The sequence below is a fragment of the Varroa destructor genome, unplaced genomic scaffold (genome assembly GCF_002443255.2).
Source record: "Varroa destructor unplaced genomic scaffold, Vdes_3.0 BEIS01000004.1, whole genome shotgun sequence".
NCBI lineage: Eukaryota > Metazoa > Arthropoda > Arachnida > Mesostigmata > Varroidae > Varroa > Varroa destructor.
Window position 1 is genome coordinate 18,980,139 of NW_019211457.1, and position 16,860 is coordinate 18,996,998.

At 43.4% G+C, this 16,860-nt stretch overlaps 1 protein-coding gene across 2 annotated transcripts; it reads left to right on the top strand.

Moving 5' to 3' along the window:
• The first annotated feature begins 92 nt into the window (after positions 1–92).
• LOC147755929 (uncharacterized) lies at positions 93–16,854 on the top strand. Of its 2 annotated transcripts, XR_015326462.1 has the most exons (3): positions 93–406; positions 6,941–13,663; positions 16,442–16,854. XR_015326462.1 is itself a non-coding variant. In XM_086987176.1 (2 exons), exons 1-2 carry the CDS (start codon positions 339–341, stop codon positions 7,173–7,175), a joined length of 303 nt encoding a protein of 100 aa, XP_086843302.1. In that variant the 5' UTR covers positions 101–338; the 3' UTR covers positions 7,176–8,355. The 2 variants fall into 2 exon arrangements, 1 of the variants encoding a protein (XP_086843302.1); XM_086987176.1 differs by lacking the exon at positions 16,442–16,854 and having other exon boundaries at positions 101–406; positions 6,941–8,355.
• Positions 16,855–16,860: the final 6 nt, after the last annotated feature.

Sequence of the window (16,860 nt, forward strand, 5' to 3'; positions counted from 1 at the left end):
AGCCGCTACAGTTTAAACGAGGTCGGGGGAGAGCGAGGGAAGGCCATCGAGGGAAGGAAACACGCGGGCCTCGAAGGCCGCCCCCGAGCCGTGGCTCGGCGCAAAGCCTATAACGTAGCGATGGCGGCAGCAGCAAAGGCTGCAGCCGCTCCGTAGGTTTCTGCACCACTGCTGGCGCTGCTGACAGCTAAAGGTCTGTGCTGTTGGAAGCTGCCCGCTGAGCTCAAAGGGTCCAGGAGACTCGGAGCACTGGCTGGCGGAAGGACCGAGACCGCTAGGAAGAAAATAGCCGATTGCGAAGTGATTCAAGCCACTCTTTTCAGATTCGTCCGAACCGAATGGTAGCACGCGAAAAGGCCGCTGCAGCCATCGCCAGCGCCGCCATACAAGTAGCGAAAATGACAAGGTACGTACTATAGGGAAAGCCCGTCTTTGTATCGAAAGCCGAACCTGGAGGCGAGACATAAAGCATATTTCATGCAGTCTCTAGCAGATGACAAAAAGTTCGCTAAAAAAAGAAGGTCTAGGGCAGAGCAGAGTATAGGAGGAGACTAAGTCCTATTCAGTAGAGAGGCATCGCAAACGTATTGCAGTAAAGAAAAAACGACGGGTAAATGAATCTTAAATATCAGCGATCCAATTCTCGGTTAGCCCTTCTTTTTCTTTCGCTGTGAGTCTACAAAACTACAGTCATCCTTGCTAGCGAGCTTGTCATTTTTAGTATAATTAGAAATGCCTTTATATATTCTGTAGACCATGCCTGACCCAGATAATATCCTCTATGATTGGGTAATTTCTCTTACGAATCCTTTACTAACCTTTTTAAACGTGCACATACTGAAACGTCAATGTCTATCTATATATTGAGTATAATACAACTATTAACAATAAATAAAGGTACTTCTTCTCAAGAGTGCATAGCTCGTCTATCAACAGATACATCAGCGCATTGAACGTACTAAATGTGAAATTATGCCAGATTTACTCGCGCGCAAAGCATACTAACGCTTGAAGGAGTTGTATATGAGAACGTTATTATTTCGAATGAAAGGTGTTTACCTGATTTCCTTATATACAATGCGTGGCCCGTGGCTCTAGTACAGTTCCCGTGACAATTCTCCGTTCGAAGTAAATTGTTTATCAAAACCCTTGCGAGAATTTCTTTGCTTGTTCGTTCGCCTTTGTTGTCCACTGTAACATGTTGATGAAAGACACGGGCTGGGTCTGTCCTGGTGATTACATTAGAACTACAAACGCTAGCGACTAGGACTAGAACTTTTACTTATAGACAGTCCACGCACCCTAGACGGTAGTATATACACCCAACTCGTTCGAACTTCACTCAAACCAGATGGTTACCTTGGCTGGCTGGCCGGCAGGGGTAAACTAGTTTTGAGATGAACAGAGACCGGACGATGAAGAAACGTGTCTTCGCGATGAAAATCTAAGAAGAATATACAAAAATTTCGTTATTCGGGTTCTTCAATTGTCGAAGCGTTCTTATGTATTGTGCGTCAGTTCACTGTAACAAAAATAACAAATTAATAACTTTATAAGTTCGGTTTCTCTTACACGCGCATAGGTTTCCTTCGAATTTCAACGCTCGAAATTTAAGTTATTCTAGCTTATACATTCTTCATAGCCTAGAAATTTGTGGCTATACAAAACACATCTTGGCATCGGCCCAGCGCGCTTTAGCTATTTACTTAACGCGTTTCTAGATACCCACTTTCAAAAACGTTTTACAACTCAAAAAAACGACTTTACGTATATTCATACGCAACAACGCCCAAGCTAGAAGTATTTATTGTAACTGCTATGGGATGAGGCAGAAGCTCTTCAATTCCTTATCGAGTGACAAATGCCGACGAAAGACTGCTGCTAGCCCAAATGAGCGCGTTTGTGTTTCGGAAAATTTAACTGTATGTCTAATAGTGAATTCATCACAAATCGGCTATAGTTACATGATAATCACTCTTTAACATATTTCCTATAGCACCTGTTCATATTCTGCGAAGCAGGCATAGTATACTGAGCTGAACTGGCTAGAAGAAATTTCTCTGTCGACCTTGTTGGGAGAGTTAAAAACCATCAGCCTTATTGAAATCAGCATGAAGAGCTTGATCTGTCTGTCCACCCGTCCTAATTTGTCCGTATTTCCTCGCTTTTAATAGGCGTTTGTTTTGCGTAAAAGTACTTGTCTGCATTCGCCCTTACCTGTCGTGTAGTATCTGATATGTCATTGACGATATTTGAGCTGGCCTTAAATAAAAGGAGCAATTGCTTTTGACATACAACGAAGGTAGACGGCTAAGGACGTGTTGAAAAAGTTGAGCACCGTCTTTTCTACTGGCAACTTCGTAAGGTAGCGTCACGTTTGTATGCAGTAGGCTTCGAGGTTTGCCGTTCTACATGTAATATTACCACTTATTCTAAATACTGTCACTATGTGATAACCGAACGAATGGTGAAATGAGCACAATTAACATGTGACTGATATTAAGAAAACGTAATATACATCTATATAAATAGATAAGGCTGTTTAATTTTAAATGAACAAGTTTGCCAGGTCTTAATTAGTAGCTCCTTCGCAACATGCTATAATCTCACACACGGCTCTTAATTGAGGCCTATCATTCGACCCAAGTTACTAACTAACCAGCATTTACGTGCAAAGAACCTAGGCTACAAAGGTAAAATCGATAAAGATACAACCAGACGAGTTAGTGGCTCATTTGATCTGTTCGGCGGCTAGAGGCTAATATGTTAGCTCAGAGCTGAGCTCACGCGGCGTTGATCTGGAAGCAAGCAACTGCACTTTCGCATACGAGATGCCCTTGGTAGCAATAAATAAACACAGAGTACTAGGAAACGATCCAAATTGAATTGTTGACCTTACAATAAGTCAGCCAGCAGCAATAATATAAGTACTGTGTCTTTAGAAATAACATTGGGTGTGCATTCCGGAGAAGTGCACGGATTGCAAGTCGATGCTTCTCAACAGGAAATACGAAGATATATCCGTATAGTTTCGTACCTAGCAGTACAATCGTAGCCCTATCCTTAGATAGCTGCTTCATGTAGGCTAGATCCTGCAGCTCTTGTCTTGGATCTCGTAGCTGTTCATTAGCGCCCTCCTAGTTAGTTTCTACCGTTGTTGACAGGGTTGAGATTGACTATTGCGGCAAGGTTGCTCACGAGACCTAATAAGCCAGAAAGCGCCCCCAAACGTGACGTGTGGAAGAAATTCTACGCGGGTACGTGTCACCCCCATTTATGGCGTAGGAAAAGCGATAATAGTTACGAATTCGTGCGTGTTGCATCAGCTATATGTCAGTGTAGCATAGATCAATGACAGCCATGTTGACATTTCGCCTCTTCTAGCTTGTACGATGATCGCCGCAGTGTTGGCAAACTGTTGCCAATAAACCGTCCGTCGAATTTAGTTAGTAATTTTAACACTTTATTATTATTACTCTATATTCTCTACTCTATCCCAACCGATCTAAGTGCTCCTTTAAGACTGGACGCTGGCCAAGGTCCAATCTTTACGAGTAGATACTCACGAGCTTAGGTGGATATATGTTGGTGGCTTGCGAAACTGCTGTTGATGCTATTGTTTTATACTTAAAGCCAGGCTTGACTATACATGAACTACTATCATTAGAAATACACCATTCTACTTCACGAAACTCTCATGTAAAACTAAGTCGTTCAAATAATGCCTATCAAATAACCGTAAGTCAAATTATTCCTGAATGACGCATACGATCCAAAAAATACGCGGCAGTAGGAACGTCCAGTTGTTCCGGGGTACAGTCACATTTCGGGCTACAGAGTTATTTCATAGGATATCTTTAAGATTAGATATAAGTGAAATTAAGTAATTTTTTTTTAACGTCTCGTACACCCAAAAAAAGTATAACTAAATAAAAGTAGCAAAAGTAATCGTCAAATCTGGCACAGTCTATTCTGTTCAAGAACCTCAATGGTTTGTTTCAGTTTTACGTGATTATTAATTAGGCTGGCATCAACTTCAATTCTGCTCTTAGTTTTCCTGGCGGATTTCCTTCCACGGGAAATGTTGTCCATGTACCTGCATTGGATGCCCCCATCAAATGGGTCGTCTACGCCTGTATGTCTCGTTCTCTGTGCCGTTCGAATAGCCATTGATTGTAGCAACTTTGTCTTATGGTGCCTTTTGGGTTTGTCGGATTAGCGAATTAGATTATTCTAACTTAATGTAAAGCTGATGTAATTATTTGCAGCGGTTTCGTTACCGCTGGCCATCCGCATGTAGACCTAGCGGATGATCGAAGTGAGGTTTAACGATCCATTCACTTAATTCTAAACAAGTATGAAATAGTCCGGCCATCATGTCGAACCTATATGCAGGTGCACGCATACATATGTGTATATGCTTTAGAGTTTTTGTGTCCGACTAGCTCGACTTTCGCTGAGCTTACTCCTGCGAGTTCTAACTGCTATCAGACACAGGGCCTTCAGAGCCAGCGATGGGAGGGCTGGAGTTTTCTCGCTAAGATTTCAAGGCAATCAAACAGGACAAGGCGGAGGTATTAAACCGCGCCTAAAGGCTAGGTTTGCTCCGCTCTTTCGAGCAGAATTTGCCTGTGAAAATTTCCTCCGCGTGTCCAAGTGCCTCTTTATATTACCCTCATCGTCGAGGATAACACAAGAGTTTACGATAACAGCAAACACAATCCGGGTTAAGTAAAGGGTAATTAAAAATTCGTCCTTGTTGGTATAAGAAATCAACGAATCACGAAGTGGTCTCCTGCGACTATAAACTGTGCTTTGTTCCATGCTGCTATTTCAACGAATAATTAGACATAGACCCTAATAAACAGAAACGCATTTCGTAAAGTAAATTTTGATTTAGATGCTGCTGCGCTTCTTAATAGAACAGTATAAAATCTACTAAAATAAGTAATCTAAATGAAGCCAGCTGGACATGTTACTCGCTTGAATATAAAACGTTGTCACTTCGTCATATACAGAGCTTTAAATTTTGCAGTGAACATTTTTTTGCTCGTATAAGGTCGTTCGTAAACCACTAGAAACGTTTACAATAGACGCCACTCAATGAAAAGCAAGTTTGGACGGAAAATCCTGGTTTCGAAACCGAGCCGATTACTCGTAGTGAATTACCCGAGGTCTCGTATTGATTTTAGAGCAGTCTTGTAGTTTATTTAGATTTTATGCTGTGATGTATTAATTGTTTGGTTAATTCTAAAATGCTATCTGGTCTGAAGGCCGGCCGTACAGGATTGCTATGTCCGTTCGATAAAGGGAACGACCAACACCATTCACCAGTCAATCTTGACCTCTGCACGACAACTCAATTCAGTATCCACAATGCCACCTAACTTCTTCAGTTTACTTAATTCGTGTATCTGATCAATCAGTAGCCTGTATAGGGTATGTTACGACTGATGAAGCCGCTGAATTTTCCAAGAAAATCGGGTTTTCAATGAGAAAAAGGCCTACGATGTAAAACACCTAAATAGTTATCTTGTTTTACCTAGCGCATGCCCGGCCTGTATCAGCTTGTAGAGTACAATCAAATTAGCGTTCTACTCGTTTCGGTAGCACCCTGCTCCAGTGATATACCATACCTAAGTTGAAGCTGTTTTGCAGAAATGAAAGGTTTACAGTCTGTGTTATTGGAGTGTACAACGAAGAGATCGAAATACGACTCACAGTGTTGGATTTAGTGTTTGTACGTTAACATGAGGATAAAAAGCAAACAAAACTTGTTCGGGTTACGGTCCTAGAGCTCTGAACAGGAAAAATATCGATGGATGACGAAACGACAACGATGAGCTATCGCTATGTCTGGTACCACACGCATATAGTATGTTATACCGGTGGCATGAATGATTAATTGCTTGGTCCTTTGCTAAACACGTGCCGATGCCCCCGTTGCTACTATCCTCGTAGTGATCATCATCACAATCATTATAGTCAAGCATCCTCCCCGTTCCTCCACGCCTTTCTCAGATTCCCCAGTTCTACCCACAAATAATTACCATTTGTCATGTCATGGACCAGATTCCCCGGAGATGTAGAAGGTTAACATATGAATAGAAAAGCAGTTTGTGACATTCAGAAAGCTCGCACTGTTCGTGCGAATTCGTGATGAGTCCGTGATATGGCGGCAACCCTGTCTTGATTATTTCGCTACCGGCCAGCTGTTTTACAACTTGCTTTTGTTGTTGTTTGTTCGTAGAAAATTTTTTGGAATGGCTAAACTCTCTGTTTCGGTGGTCCCAGTTCCCCAGCAGTAGGTTTAATATCACCACCTCATAAGAACCTATTCGATCCAGATTATTATGTCGCACACATAAAGATTATATGTCGCACACATAAAGGTAACTTGGCAATACTGATGTATTTATACTTTGGTGAAATTCAAGCAAACCCACCGTTAGCCTCCCAGTGGTACAAACAGTTCTTGGTCTGCTGATGATTCAATTGACAGATTGGTATTCTACCGAATTGGCCAACATAGCGAATACGCTATATTTTACAGAAATTACCGTAACCAACGGACATATTATAACGTATAAATAATCTAGGACTCGGACACTAGTGGCCACAATTATCCTTGCGTTGCCTTTTCTGTGTGCTGTTTGTCATGCATGCCTTCCGCACTCTGTTGTCGTTCGTTTGTGGACGGAATGTTACAGCACTCTCAGACATTCCCAGCCCCATCTGACCCTCCCTTTCGCTCCGGCCACGTGTGAGCGCCACGCCGCCATGCGCCGCATTTTGCCACTGTGACTTTCGTGACATTGCGCGCTACATCCGAAGATCCCAGATAAAAAAAAAATAAGAGACAGAGGGATAACGCCCCTCTCCGTGTCTGTATATGCAAGGAAGAAAAGCATACTTGCAACATAGATTTGTTCTTCCACAGAGCCCGACTTCGGGACAGGCAATCGCGCATTGGTGGCCAACAACTGCTGGGTCTTCGAGCGTATTCAGCCAAGGAGGCCCCGTTGCCGGTAGCAACGACGGCGGTGTGGAGTCAGCGACCGAAGCCGAAGTATGAGCGACCTACTTCGAGGAAACTCACTGAAAGTAGAAGCAAAGCCGGCCATGCTTCTAAGGAGCGCGGTGCAAGGTTCTTGATACAGGCCCCCTCCGCGTGATACAGACAAGTTAGAAGAACAAGCTCCACAGTGAGCTCCTTTTATCGATTTCATGCTCTCGCGACGGCTTTTATCGAATCCGAACGACCCCGCATAGATTTTAGCGCAATGTGGAAATACAATATAACGAGATAATACACGCTATTCTAATTATATGTGATATTTATACACGCATTATAGCTAGTTGTCTTTTAGAAGATCATTCAGCGCTTTAGGATCGGACTTCTTGGAGTCTAACGATTTTGTCAACTTGATGATTTTTCTAATAAGCACTCAACGAACCTGCTACGAATTGTTGCCGTGTGTCTCTTAGCAATACGATCACAATAATGTACCTTATTTTGGCTATCATTCAATATCCACGTGCCTTATCCAACTTATTAGGATATACGCTTAACCTATATTTTCGCCCTAGAGAGCAATTTTGTTACTCACCGACACCTTCTTTGATGTGACTCGATTATAATGGCCCTTGTAGGTTATAAGTCTACGTTCGCTAGGAGAAACTGCATTGGCTTCCAGCCCCTCTCTAAATATTAAAAACGAACTTTTGTCTTTTATCTTTAGAAGTTGTGCAGCATGTAGCGCTGGTGGGATATAAAGTAGTGACCCTTAATCTTCTTCAACCGAGATCCTGGCCTTCTTATACTTTCTCATATACATATATATGTCAGAATATCTATTGCCGAATATTGTGGATCCGTCAACTGTATGTAGTTCGTTACAATGTGGCTATCTATCATAGTACCTAGGTTAGCAGTCATGGAGCTAACTAGTTCTAATCCTACGTTGACAGTCAGTAGCGAAACAGTCTGGCTGCGTTTGCCGTTGGTTGTGTGACGTTTACTTATTGCGGCTGTAGTTACGACGGCTATTCAGATCTATTGTTGCGCTGCGTGACTTCAATGACAATAACTAACAACTATTACAACGACAACTGTTGTCGTTATAACAAACGACAAATGAACTCCATTGCCAGGCAGAAGAGAACTAAAAGCTATTGATGTTTGTTTGTGATGAAAACATTTAGCCTAGAAATTACCGTGTTTAGCTATGCCAATCATGAACCTCATCTGATTCGGTATCACGTGACGTCGCTTAGATAACTTATTGAAATAAATAAAAAAAAAACGCGCAAGAATAAGCTTATGGGTAATACAGTAAGTTCAATTTTTCCTTTTGTTCAGGTGTCTTTCTTTTAACGTTGATCCCTCCCAAATTAATTAACTGATAAAACGTATCGGTATATGAACTGAGACCTATTTAGAAAACGTTTTGCAGCGACGACGACGACGACGACGACAACGACGACGACAGCAACAACAACGTAACCTGGGGGGCTTTCATCAAAGGTTGTTCCCTAGTTTGAAATCTAATATGCTTGCGAACGAGCCCTAATGAACGTCCAGCGAAGCTAATTAGCTGAGTAAATAAAAAACTAAATAGATATCGTATTTTACTGTAAACATGTCCAGCCAATCTTAACAATCACTTCACTATTCACTTTCGTCGTCAATAATCTTCACCATTCTCTTGAAGTCCACGTTCCTGCAACCCGCACAGATTAACTTGCCGGTCCGGAATTTTACTGATGTATACCTGCGCAACAAACACTTAACAGACAGCCTTTACTCTGACACCTAGCCTCATTTACTGTTGAAATCGGCATCGAAATGACCAGGCTCAACGAAGGTCCGCGTCTTTTCGAAAATATCTTTTATTTAGTTTATCTATGTCTCCTTTAGTTGTTGAATTTTCGAACCTCGAGCACACGCAAATGGCCGGGCTTGGGTCATCACAACGGGAGGTGAATCAGGGATGGCCACTCTGTTTGTGCCTGAGAACGCTTCGTGGGGAAACGATAAACGCAGAGTATTTGGAGGAAAGATCTACGCGCACTGGAGCCACAGCAGCGGGTCCTGACCTCTTGTAACTGGGGACGAGACATTGGAAAAATGGGAAGTTCTTGCTGTAGCAGCTGCTGTAACGGGAACCTCCCATTTTTTTCTTTCTCCACCGCCACCTTAAGCGAAGCCTATATAAATGTTGTCGCTGGCTGCGCTTTGATTCGTCATCTTCGCTTCGCTCGCGGCCAGGCCATCATGTGCCATCAAAAAAAATGATGCTTTCCTTCGTATTGCGCGGAAAGGCACACAATGAACTAACACATGTATACTAGCGCGACAATCTCTATATAGGCGCGTGGTGAAATCGTTTTCATCCGCCTTCCATACGTCTACAGAAAGCTGAAGAAACATTTTGTACCTAGACAATTTAAGCAGAAACATCCATCTATGGCGGCTGTGATGGCGAAAGCTAGTTTCGAGTGACGAGCCTACGAATGCTCCCGTAAATCGCCAAGTATACGCTATTACTATTTTTATAACTACCGTTTATAGTTTGAATGCTCTGGTGTTGTCGACTGTCGACCGTCGACTACGTCTTGTTACCTCTGAGAGCTTCCGTTTTCGTTACTTTCTAGGACAGCCTGGTCCTGTTGCAATTAGATAAATCAAATGTGCTGAGACAACGATTGACGCTAACTAAGCAGATCATCGATGCAAGAACTAGATGAAAAACTATTGTCTCTTTCTACGCATGATTTATAATGGCTGTGTTTATTTTTGGGCTTAACTTTTTAACCGTTCACCACTTGCTTTACTATTCGAATTTCTGCTTATGTTGAATTAATGCAGACGAGAAGAGAGCGCTCGTATCATATAGCTTTGCATGCAAATTTGCTAGTTTTTCGAAATGATTTGTTCGTCTATAGTTGACACTCTCGCCAAAACACTAGTGCAAACACATATCCGATTGATTGTCATTTGGCATCTGGTAGTAAAAGCTGTGGCGCTAGCATCGAACCCTGAACATCGAATCCGCTCGCCACGTCGCCAAACCCCTAATGCTTAAAACATCGTAAATTAGGTAGCAGAAAATATTGTGGCTGTCTTGCGAGACATCATTTAGGCAGCACCGCTGAGCATCGGTGATTAGCTTAATCCGTTCATGCACACGCGTCAATGAATAGCATCTGTTTTTGGCTCGTTGCTGTTTGTTTGTCTGGCCGCGTGACACCGCCACTGCGCCCGTGTGTCTGTGTGTGACTTAAAACCACCTTCAAAAAGTGTCTAACCCGATGGACCAAAAACATCATGATGGTAATGAGTTATCGTTCTTCTTTTTATGATATATTGATTAGTAGAAAGAGAACTTGCAACGAGATAATTGTTACGGTCCATTATTCGGTGAGAGTGACACGGGGAATCCGGTTGATTAATTTAGTATTATGAGATAATGCTATGAACTTATATTTCGTAAATAGTTTGTAATTTCGTCGCGGCAAAAATGTTCAAGGTCGAGTATACTCCGACGTACTTCGTTTTTCGTCACAAAGTAATTGTTTTAGGTGTGCAGGGCCGTCGAATCTAACGCATGTTCCCTTAAGTTTCGTCTTCATTTACCTTGCATGTATGCTATCTATCGTAATGAGATTACTTTCTTTTTGTGATGATTATTATTAGTATTATCACTACGTGTGAAATCTAAGCAAACCTTAAGTTATCTATTTGCGCCCTGTTTTACTTCCTCCAATTTTTAGTCGTTCACACTCTTATCCTATCAGTCAGTACAATCACAGTCTTAACTCGCGTAGTCAATCCATTAGCGTTTGAGTGTCGAACGGCTAATCAGCCAAATACATTGCATACTGGTCAGAGCGGAACTGATCAACCGATCAGACAGACATCAGAACGTCACGGTACAGAAAGGGGATCACTTTTTGCTGTCGTAATCGTGAGGCCAGAAACGGATCGTCCTACCACTGATCTCTTGCCAAATTGTTCAGGTGCATAGACCACCTCTTAAGCTACCCCCCTGAATATAGACATACACGCAGGACGCTCATGCGGACCGGCACAGAATGTTTCCAGCCGTTAATTCCTCCGAATAGCAAAAGTAGGAGGCCTCTGAAGTCCTTGTTTAAATTCCACTCAGCCAATCTTTCATCAATTTCACAAGGTACCCAATACGCATGAGAAGAAGGCGGCAGCGATCTCGTTAGCGAAAATCACCAATCGAACTGTCCCAGCATTAACGGACAAAACCAAATTAATTTTAATGAATGCAAAAGCGAACGATAAGACGATCGATATTATGACCGATTATTGTACGATGATCTTGTTTTTTTTTTACGATTACGGTTAAGAAAGAAGGAACGTTGGATTAGCAGAAGTTCGTATAAAAACCATAACATAAACCAGAATCGTGTCCGTTCATTAATGCTTTTCGTTTGCCGAAAATCTACCTAAGTTGTGTGTTCAAAGTTGACATGAAAAGGGAACCTAAATAACCGAATTCGTAGAAGAAAAAGTGTATTCTAGGTCAACAATTGAAATAAGCTCATGTGTAGTACGAGTTCGAAATTCTACAAATTTGATACAATTGACGAAAATAATAGACGCATAATAATGTTCGGACTATATTAATTGAAGTAGCCTGAACCGCGTGTTATGTCAACTAGTAAAAACATTTTCGATATGATAAACACTGGACGAAATGAAACTGGTTTCCTTGCTGTTATCTTCGAGAATTATTATTAAACCTGCGCACAGAGTGAACGAAGCTAAAATGGTTATCGAGGTGAAGTCTTGATGTATTTCATAACGAGCAGTAACACTCGCAGCGTATGCCCCCTCGTCAAATCAAGCTATCGCTGTTAAATTCATATATATATATATATATATATAAGAGAGAGAGAGAGAGAGAGAAAGAGAGAGCGAGAGAGAAATTCTGGTAACCTATTACTTCCGATGAAATTATGTCCATGTCGCTGTCACGCTACAAAGGCTAAGCAGTGTAGATATTTGTAACACGTAGGTTTTGGGAGCATCTATTTAACTATGTTGGTTAATTAAAAAGCACACAAAGAAAAAAGTTTGGCGAGTTAAGTGTTAATAATTCAATTTGTTTTTGTTTTGTGTTTTGCTCATACAATATTTTACTATGAATTTACAACAACACATGTATTTTTATGGGTAACAACACTACTGTGCTAGCTTGGTAAACCTTGTTGTTTCTTAATTAGAACCATCCACAGAACTTCGGAATTACAATTAGAACTTAAATTAACTAAATTTGCTCACGAACGGAGAGTAAGCAACTGTAGCTTCGTCCGTTTTTAGCGCTTCTTTATGCGCCGATGATTTCATTCCCCTGCTGCATCCGCCTAATAGCAATCGATAGCTTCAGCTGTCCTTCCGCGCACTTCTACTTTACGTCGTGCTGAACTTTGTTAGTTACAAGCTCCTCCGACCAGAAGCATAACTTCATCATCAATTAGTTCCCTCTACTAACGGTGAAACGGGTCAATTAACATACGTTGTGATGGTGTTCCTTGTTGTCGTTGTTGTTGCGACCGGATCCATTCACACTGAGCGACCCATATAAAAGCAGCAATAAATGATAGTAATAACAAGGCTACTAAGATGACTTTACGCGGCTGTTGTGCGACGCGTTGCAACGGGCATAGTGTCCGCCGTTGAGAACCACTCGGTTTCCTCTTCTTTTTCGTCTTGTACTTCTCCGCGTCGTTATCGTCGTCGCCTATAACCAATAGTGGCAACAACAGCAGCATCTATGTGTCCTCTTTTTGGGCTGCTGCTTGCTCGTCGCCGCTCTCTACGAACATGTTACCGTCGACAAATCGACAAGTGCGACGGAGCTGAATTTGAAAAGCAGCAGCAGCAGCAGCAGCAGCAGCGGCGGCAGTGGCAACGGCAGGCGGACAAGAAGCAGTGTCAAGCAATCCTGCATGTTTGTTGCTACCGATAGGAAATACTAGCAGCAACAGCAGCAGCGGTATTTAACGTTTGATGATGGTTGTCGTTTATCGCGCTCGACGACGACCGATCGGTGACCACCGTCTATCTATTCGTTCGCATGGCATTGCTCATCACCATCACGTACTGGGTTCGTTGACCGCTCTCGCAGTTGGTGCTAGCCCCCGCCAACGAAACGGCAAGCCAAAAAAAGTGTGCAGTCGTTCAGCAACGAACTCTCAACTCGTTGTTTTCCTCAGTAGGCAAACGGCCCACAGGAGCCAGTGGCATGGATGGATATCGTCATTTCAAATCCCCGATGTTCTAGTAGCAGTAGTTATTGAAGCGGCGGAAGGCCGCCCGCCCGCCCAAGGCAGCGCCGTTTGAATTTCGGCGCTCTTCGTCATCGTGGCGCTGCGGTCGAGTTGCACCAGCCAATCAGCGTCGGGGCGCTGCGAGTTCTCGCAATTTCTCGCGAGACGGCGGGAAGTCAAGTTGGTGTGTCTCGTCAAACGGGCCACACAGTTTTGTTGGTTGCTGTGCGTTGTGAGCAGAGGTGGACACTGCTGGCCGTTCCGTCCAGCGCCGAAGTGACGCTTTCCGCCAGCAACGCGTGTAGACGTTCTTTGTGGAATCTCTTGTGTTATTTGGACGCTCCTACGGACCCCGGTGAGTGCACGAACATTAAATGCGACCCATCTACGTACCAATAGCACGAAAACTTCGACTACTACGCTTTGAAAGCGGCTATTGGAGATGAATAAAGACGAGGCAACAAAGATGACGTTCCGATTTGATTTCCGTTCGTTCGTTGACGTGGTTAATGCTGCTGCAGCTGATGCTGGTTGTGCCAGCAGTGGCTGCGGTGAAAATGGTTGCGATGTAAGACAGGCCCGTACGAGCAGTAGTCGCCGCAGCAGCAAGGGTAAAAGCCAGGCTGAATCTAAATCAACTGCTGCAGCTGCAGTTTTCATTTTCGTCGCTTCTGCCATTAGCCTCTACACCCCGGAACCTTTTTCTACGGCCACGGCTACGATACTTGCGATTTCTGCGTCTCAGTCGTTGCTGCAGGCTGTCGTATTGCACCGTTGAGTGTGGCTGGCTGGCGGTGCTGTGCTGTTAGTCCTAGTTACCCCTGAGGCAGCTGCTGAGGGTTACTAGGGGATGCTGCGTTCTATGCTCTGCTTTCCTTGGCAGTGAACTTGAAGGTTGGTTTGCTGATTAGATCGTGGTCAGCATGCCACCAACATCATCCGGTCTACAAATTAGTATCAGTCTGTAACTACCAGCCGTTCGTGTCGTGTGTGGGGTGTCAGCGCCGGTACAGTCGCACTCGCGACGAATCTCGACGTGTGGGTCAGTTGTGTGATGCCGCTGGATCTGCTGGCCAGCCACGGTCATGGCTACGCAGCAGCAACAGCGACATTGGCCGTTGTGAGCATCACGAGAGACTAGGGCAAGTCGATCAGTCGACATTGCTGTTGCCACTTCCCCGAATCTTTTCCTTTAAGCCCAAAATGTGCAGTATAACGTGTAGCAATGTGTGAGCGTGTGAGTGGTTGATTCAATGTATGCGTGTAGGGAGTCATGGAGAAGGAAATAGAAGCATATATCCCATCGGCCACTGAATTCGTAATGGCGGCGAAAGAAACCTGCTAAAGGCAGAACAAAAGGCGCACGGGCGTTTGGCAATGCGTGCTGCTGCTGTTGGGATGCTCACGAGCTCCAACAATATTAGGGGGCCCTAGGTGTTTACTTGAGTTCTCGATAGAGGACAAACTATCGGCACTAGCTGCAGTAGGGGTGGGGCACCGCCCCAGCACCAGCAGAAACTGTCATGGGAGTTTAAGATGGGGATGCAGCGTTTACACCCATAATGCACACAGACGCCACGAGGATCGCCGCTCACTGGCTGGCGTAGTTACGCACGATCCTACAAGGTTGACCCAGTTTCCGCGTCATATCGGATAGGAACTGTCCTGTATCTTTCCTTTGAAAAGCATTTTTTCGTCGTCTTCGCGCTTCTGTCCACGAACTCGATATTCATCATCTAATTCTAGCTTCTACATAATCTTTAGTAGCGACCAAAACACATTAACAGCGGTAGTGCTAATTTCTATGGAACTACCTCAGTCAGAGGCAGCTATATAGTAGACATCGTGAGGTCTTCCCCGACTGTATGGTTATATTCAAAAGAAAAGATCATTACTAAATTTAGCAGTGCCAGATTGGCGCCGTCTCAAAGAATAGATGTCACAGAAGTACAAAAAATTATTTAAAGAAATCATTTCGTCACACGCGCAACGATATCTGTTTTATAGTATTGTAGATAGACCACCATCTGAAATTGGTGAAACGTGGTCCGTATGGTCGTCTTGCCATAAAGGCCATTGTTTATACAATTGAGTCATAATAAAAAGTCCCGGTGTGCTATTAGAGGCAAAAGGTAACGCGCCCACTCGATTTCTACGTTCGGCTAATTTTTACCAGCAACTGTAGTTTTCTTGGCTATAAATTGCGGAGTTATTAGTTATGACACCTGCGTAGTTCTTCCTGCAATAAAAATGCGAAGTACTTAAGCTGTTTCAAGTTAAAGAATGGATTGTAGTGTAGCAGAGATAAGCTCATAAAAAGCTATAGGAGATTACTAAATATTAGTATGGCTGCTAATAGCTACTAGTAAGCGGCATCGTTGAGTAAGAAGCCATTTTCACTAGTTTCGTCGTTTACTCTATTCAACATCCGCTTTACCATAATGAAGTAGTGGGAAAAATCCAATATTTTGTAGCAGGTGCTTGTCGTGCTGGGAAAAGATCTCACTTGCGATTGTCGTTTTTAGGCAATCATCCCCCGTCCATTCGATATATTCGTTTGTTTGTAAGAACATTTAGTTGGTGGGTCGATCGATCGATCGGTCGGTCGGCGACCTCACGCCTATCAGCCGCTCACGCCGCGGCCGCATAGAGATCGATTACTGGATTCTTCGAAATCGGAAAGTGCGCTTTTCTAAGAATGGCGAGTAGACATCTTTGCTATATATATATATATATATATATATATATTATATATATATATATATATAGCAAGTATAGTATAGTATAAGCACCGACATTCCCGTTAGGTTTACGGATATTGTTCGTGCTGGCGTGCCGAAGTCCCAGAAGCGCAACAAAAGGGACTTGCGTTATTTTCGCTAGAGTTTCTGACAGGCAGTCGTCGCGATACCTTTTTCGTTGTAAAGAGTCAACTACAAACGGAGACGTGCGCATCTGCACAAGAGAACAAACAGATAGCGAGTAATATAGCAACAAGTATGTATTGTTCACGCAGGCATATTTGTCGGAGCGTTACGTCGCTCTGCGGCAAGCCTTTGCAAAGATTTCTGGGTATCCCACGGAGATTTCTGGTAAATGTATCGTGGTTCATAACCGTGTGTGGTTGTTACAGGAACAGGAATCGTTAACGCTTACACAGAGCATGGCTTGTTGAAGTCAGCCATTCACATCCCCCGCCGTGTAATATCAGCGATGAGTTAAAGAGGTCCGTCCGTGATATCACAGGCGGTAGTAACCGCGATGGTCGAATGCCACGGGTGCGATCACTGACAAGGTTTGCTCGCGGCCTAATCTGGTTAAGACCGGATAGTTAGCGAAGTCCAACCGCAGCACGAAATATATCCGGCCGCTATGATTGTTTCAACTAAACAACGCCGATCTCCGCATTCGCTGTAATATAGTAATGCAAGTCTATAGGAAGGATGCCATGTAACAAGCCAGACGACCGCTATGTCAGACTCACTACTAGTCAGGATTGTTTCATACTAAAATACGTGAAGTATCATCCTGCTTTTCAATAACAGCACCGAC

Coding starts and splice junctions, on each gene's coding strand:
- LOC147755929 (XM_086987176.1), top strand. CDS start 339: ATGGTAGCACGCGAAAAGGCCGCTGCAGCCATCGCCAGCGCCGCCATA. Junction 407..6,940: donor CAAGTAGCGAAAATGACAAG/GTACGTACTATA, acceptor GTTCTTCCACAG/AGCCCGACTTCGGGACAGGC.